The 6,000-nt window shown below is 45.2% G+C and overlaps 1 protein-coding gene across 4 annotated transcripts in view; it reads left to right on the forward strand.

Annotated features, from left to right (window-relative positions):
* The window catches only part of Ntrk2 (neurotrophic receptor tyrosine kinase 2), a 340,618-nt gene extending 334,873 nt beyond the window's left edge, over window positions 1-5,745 (forward strand). For all 4 annotated transcript variants that reach the window (XM_048447670.3, XM_085699633.2, XM_048447673.3 and 1 more), the window contains one exon: window positions 53-5,745. In XM_048447670.3, coding sequence (XP_048303627.1) covers window positions 53-238 — 186 coding nt within the window. In that variant the 3' untranslated portion in view covers window positions 239-5,745. The remainder of the gene's footprint in view (window positions 1-52) is intronic.
* Window positions 5,746-6,000: the final 255 nt, after the last annotated feature.

The following is a 6,000-nucleotide window of genomic DNA, read 5'->3' on the forward strand; positions in this document are numbered from 1 at the left end:
ACATCCCACACCCATGGCTCCTCTGCTAACCCTGCTTCTGCTCTCCCCGCAGGTCATAGAATGCATCACCCAGGGCCGAGTCCTGCAGCGGCCTCGCACGTGCCCGCAGGAGGTGTATGAGCTGATGCTGGGATGCTGGCAGCGGGAGCCACACATGAGGAAGAGCATCAAGGGCATCCACACACTCCTCCAGAACTTGGCCAAGGCATCTCCTGTCTACCTGGATATCCTAGGCTAGGCCCTTCTCCCCAGATCCGCCCTTCCCGACGCACTCCTCAGACTGGCCGACACAACGAACCTCTTACCTGCCGCTGGGTGTCATGACCTTGCTGTCCTTCGTTGTTCTGACAGTATTAACAAGACAGGGAGCGGCTTTTGGAGGGAAGCAGCGTGCACTTCTCCATCCACAGACAGTGTTAACTCGCTTTCAGCATTGTCTCTTCCTCTCTCCCTCATCTCCTTTGATTTCTTTCTTTCTTTCTTTCTTTCTTTCTTTCTTTCTTTCTTTCTTTCTTTCTTTCTTTCACCCTTTCACCTTTTACTTTGGGTCTTCCCTGCTTCGTGATCCTCAGCCTCTCTCCTTGACCAATCTGGCTTCTGTATTCCTATTGACTGTACATAGACAAAGGCCTTAAACAAAACCCTAATTTGTTATATCAGCTGACACTCCAGTTTGCCCACCACAACTGGCAATGCCTTGTTGTTCTCCTGCCTTCGATGTGGATGATAAAAGGGAAACCAAACATCTGACTTAAAGCGCCACTTCCCATGTACAGACACGGGCATTTCTATGGACTCACTCCTATTTATTTATTTATTTATTTATTTATTTATTTATTTATTATCTTCTTGTTTTCTGATGGCTTTAGCCTGTGTGTGTATAGGGAAAGTTGTATACAATCTAGGAAGATGTTATCTGTGGGAGATGAGATCCAGAGAGAGAGAGAGAGAGAGAAGCGTGGCTATATAACTACAGCACGACCAGAACCGAGACAAACAATGGGATCATCTGGGGTCAGCCCCTGCTGAGGAAAACCCAGCAGCCAGTGAGCTGGGAGGAGCATGTTCGGCACCGTCCCCTGAGGACCTTCCTGAGGAGGAACGAGGGTGTTGAACTCTGCATCGTGGACAGAGTTTCCAGTCACGGATACTGGCCTGCAATGGAAAGTAAAGATGGCCTCCGTGGGACCCAGACACCATATCGTGCATTCAGACAGCGCATTGTGGTCGGGCATGGTGACAGAGTTGATGTGTTCCTCAAGGGTTACCTACCAAACTTTTGTTGAGTACAGTTGGAAAGAGGGAGATTCTTGCTCAGATATTATTTCTGGGTCAGACAGGAAAATCTGAGTCCTGAAAATGACAGGAAGCACTCTCAATTCCGAGGCCGTTTCTCTTACCTTGAACTTTTCAGACAATTCCCTCCAGCCCCAACCCTCCACTCTCACCTGTCTTTTAACTGTGCAAAAAAAAAAAAATGTGCATAGTCTTTGTCAATCGACACCTGTGTACAGAAAGTACCGCTCTGGTCGTGGTGTCCCATGGGTAGGGCAGAGCCATAAAAGGTCTGACGTATGCAGCTTAGGGGTGGGACCAGAGCAGCAGCTGAAACATGCTGTGGTTGGAGGTGATGGGCTTGCCCAGTAGGACTGCTGATGCGTGGGTGTCTTCATCCGCCTCAAACCCACAGCAGTGTGGAACGGGGCAGGCAGAATTCATCCCTGAGGAGAAGCACCGAGTTCACATTTAGAGTGTCCGGGTCAAATCTCTTACTCTGGGCTCTGTTTGGGAGAGTGGTTCACTCCTACGTACTCATTGTCAGTGTGCTGTTTTGTTATCTATACTCCATTAAAAAGTTAAAACAAAAAAGAAGAATAAGAAGGAGAAGAAGAAAGAAAGGAAAAAACCTGAAAAATCAGCGCAGTATGGCTAATGGGAGGCTGTGCCCAGACTGAGAAGGGAAATACCCTTCTGTGTATGATCATGGGTTTTACTAAAAGAAAGTGTAAATTTAAATAGAAATTTACAGTTATTAGGACAGTCAGTTAGACCGAGGAAGAACAGCATTTCCGTTTCTCTGTCCCCCTCTGTGAGGGGAAGTTTGATAAACCTGACATCTTTGTTACACGAGCCAGATTGGAAGCGGGTGATTGAATTCTTTGGGGTTTATTTCTGAAGGACCCAGAGCTCTGGGTAGGTTCCCTTTGTGCCCACTAATTTCTGGAGCACTGTGTTTTCTAGTATAGACTTTGAAAGCAGGTTCTCAAAGTAAATAAATAAAAATAATAAAATAAAATAAAAACCTCAGTGTAAATGAACAGAGAACAGGAGGAGATCCAGTGGGACCTGCTCAATGGAGGGGTCGCATAAAGCAAATGCTGTCTAGGGTCCTTTCTGTGGCACTGGCCCATGGGAGATGGGAGTCGTTTGTCCTCTTTGTCCATGAGAAACCCCTCCAGAATACCTATCCTAATATATCGAAAGCCATATCTCTGTGATATATACAGACAGGTATATATCCTATAAAGGACCCGCGGTACTGTCACAACACTGTGGAACTGGGGCGCGGCAAAGCTAGGGCAGATGGGTGTATCCACACTGTTCTAGACTCCATCAGCGATGACCGGAGAACTTGCGCAGGTCTGTCGCTGCGAGTCAGACCAGTTGGGCCGGGAGAAAAAGTTGCAAGTTGCTCAGCAGAGAGCCGAGGAGATGGCCCCGGGAAGAGGCCAATGTTAGGGAGGCCTTGCAGGTTTACATCAAAGGTCTGCAGTGAGAAGAGGGAAGCATTCCATTCCAGTTCAGTGTTTTCCTTGGAAGGAAAAAAAGCAAAAGAGAGAAAGACAGAGAGAGAGAGAGAGAGAGAGATTCCTTATACTGCTTTGACAAGTCCCTGAAGGTCTTAAAATGAAAGTGTCTATGCAAGCGCAAAATTTTATAGTTATTTATACTGATTATTATTAATAATAATTATTATTATTAGTCCCTCTGTTGTCTCAAGAACATGTGCCGATGTCAGAGCATTGCAGAACATCTGCTGGCTTTTTAAGTAGTTGGATGAGCCGAGGACATAACATCTTAAAATAGTCATCATTATTCATCTACTACCCCTTTCTTGTGGCATTTTAATTTTTAGAAAAGAAACATTCTTGCTCTAAAACGTATCCCTCTCCAAACAGGACAAGCACGGTGGTAGCGAACCAAATTCTCCATCCAGAAACCCGTCTGGCATCCATTCCTTTTTCAAACCCTTGATGGTTTCTGAGCACTTTTTGCATGTGTTGGCAAATTGTTCATATTTTTCACGAGGTAACTGAGATTCAGAAACTCAGAGACCACGAGCTTCACCCAAGTCTGCCCCTAGACATGATAACACACACACACACACACACACACACACACACACACACACACAAGGCATTCAGGAAAGGAGGTGTGCTAGCATGTCTGTGAAGCAGGAGGGAGGTTAGCACAGAAGGGAACACACACAGTCCAAGCAGAGGGGATTTTCTATCATGTGCTTCTGCTCCTGGCATCTTCTGACTCCCATACACTAAAACAGTGTTACCATCAGCCTCATCGAGAAAATGCTTCGAACAGTGCTCTCAAGGGTTCTACCCGAACTCATGCACACACGCTCACATCAGCTCCGTTTGTAGTGTTCTGTGTACTTATATATATATATATAAAATATATGTTATAAACACTTGATTTATACATATACAAACACACATCCGTAGTGTGTTTGTGTGTTTATGTATAAACATATAGGCACATGGTAATAGAATAATTGTAAGTAGGGTGCAATATGAATAATTTGCTTAAAATTTGCTAAATAACCAAAACTATCCAATGTCATGTGGCAGTTCATGTCTCCATTCTCCACGTGGGTAAGGACTACACCAACGTTCAACTCTGGGCAGTCCTTGGATGGAAGATTTGTCCAAGTCACACATTCCCTGAAACAACGGACTGAAAGCCATCCTCTAGGTTCAGTGTGTTCTCCGGCTCTTTGCAAAGGGAAAATGCAGACAAATGGTCTCCTTAGGTACCAATCCGGGGAAGGAGACCTGAGTTTTCTCCTTCTGCACATCTGTGCTGACCCCTTTCCCACCCTGCCCCCGTTCTAGATGCAGACTGTTGGGAGACCAGTGTCTTGAAGGTCGATGATAAAACACCCAAGAACCTACAGCAAGACGGACAGCTTGTAGTCACCCCTTACCCACATGGGGAGAAGGAGCCATGGTGTGGACAGCGGGATCCCTGGTCAAGGGCTGTCTTGAGCCTCTCCTTTTGCAAATGGGACTGCCAGCGATACCTGGCATTAAGTCATGTCTGATTTCTAAAACTGGCAGCACAGACACATGCACCCTCATTGCTCCGCTCCCATGCTCCTTCTTCCCTCTGAGAGGACTTCTACTTCCAAACTTGACCTTTGGTTTGGCCCTGTTAAAGGAAACCTCATGAGAAGAATGGCTAACGAATGTCCCAAATCCCCAGATTTCCAATTTTGCAGTTTAAGCCAATTCTTCACAACGTGTAACGGGAACGTAGAGACTCAGGTTGTGATAGCTCGGATGTAAATTTCAAGTGCTATTGTAAGGAACTGGGTGGGAGAGGCTCACAGGTAAAACAATAGTAGAGCAGGAAGGCATAGTTTCTTGCTGTCAGGGCTGGGCTCCATCTCTGCTGCTACAGTCAAAGGTTGACTATTCTTCGCTGTGGCCACTTTCCCTCCTTTAGACCCTTTGACTTCATTTATTTACGTTCTTATTTATTTATAAGCTTTTGATCCATCCATCATAAACATGAAGCAAAAAAAAATGACATACATGTAAATGTGTTGCAAGCAAAACACTGTGAATCTCACAACCACCTCCAAGCAACTATGCTGCCATCCTGACGTGCGTCTCAGGAGACGAGATGGGAAAAGACGGTGACGTCATTTTTGCAGCCTATGTGTTCTGGGCCAGGTCCACGTTTTTTATTTTCCTTTTTCGGTCTGTGAGTTAAGAAAAACGATCCTGAGTGGAGGCTGACTGAACGTCCAACGAGCTAGCCAAAGTATCGTGAGCTGCTTGTGGCTGTATGCTTGAGCAGGAAGGAAAACCATGGGCAATGAAGAAATGAAACTTGATGCGGAGGTCGCTATCTTACAGCTCGTATCGCTTACTGTTGCTTAAAATGTATACAACAGCTGGAAATATTTTCAATACAAGGTATTTGAATTAAATGTGAATTTTAAATATGTACTCTCTTAAGGAATGAACATATTATGGCGAAATATCTCTCCCCGCATTCCTGACCAACCTGCCTAAAGACGTGGATACCTACATTGGCTTCGGCCCCGGACAGATGTTTGTATATACCCAGGCCACACACACTCATCTCAACCTCTCTCTGCAGATGTGCTACCCCTCCAACAGAGACCTGGTGTTTAGAACTCTATCTTTCAGTTAGTTTATTTCCCTTTTAATGTGACCGTCTCTGTGCCGACTTTTACCGGCTCTCACTTGTTTTTGCAATCTGTTTTGAGGTCCAGTGCTTTTCTGAGACTCACTGCATCTTGGCTGATTTCAAAGTGACACCTGAATACAGTGTTTAAAAAAAAAAATGTTTGTAAATCATGTGACCAGCTTCTCTCAACCTGACATGGAATGTCTCTTGTACTACAGTGTATTTAATAAAAAAAAAAAAAATGACGTCTTACAATAAACAACACCCTCCACGGGAGGCTACATGTGGCGACGGTGTCCTTTCTAAAGATGTGTAGGGCATTTACGAAGCCCAGAACAGTAGTTTTAAATGCATGCGTTTTCAGAGATGCCCGCAGAGTTCATTGCCTGAAGGCAGTGAGAATGAGTGGTCTCTGACCTCACAGTTGAACTTTTAAGTCACACTGTATACACCCAGAATGCAGTTGCCCTGACATTATGTGACATTTCTGTCTCCACCATCCAGTCTGGTATCCTGAAATCACCTGTGGCTAGCAGGTCTTTG

Source organism: Myodes glareolus, chromosome 14 (assembly GCF_982192425.1).
Source record: "Myodes glareolus chromosome 14, mMyoGla1.1, whole genome shotgun sequence".
NCBI lineage: Eukaryota > Metazoa > Chordata > Mammalia > Rodentia > Cricetidae > Myodes > Myodes glareolus.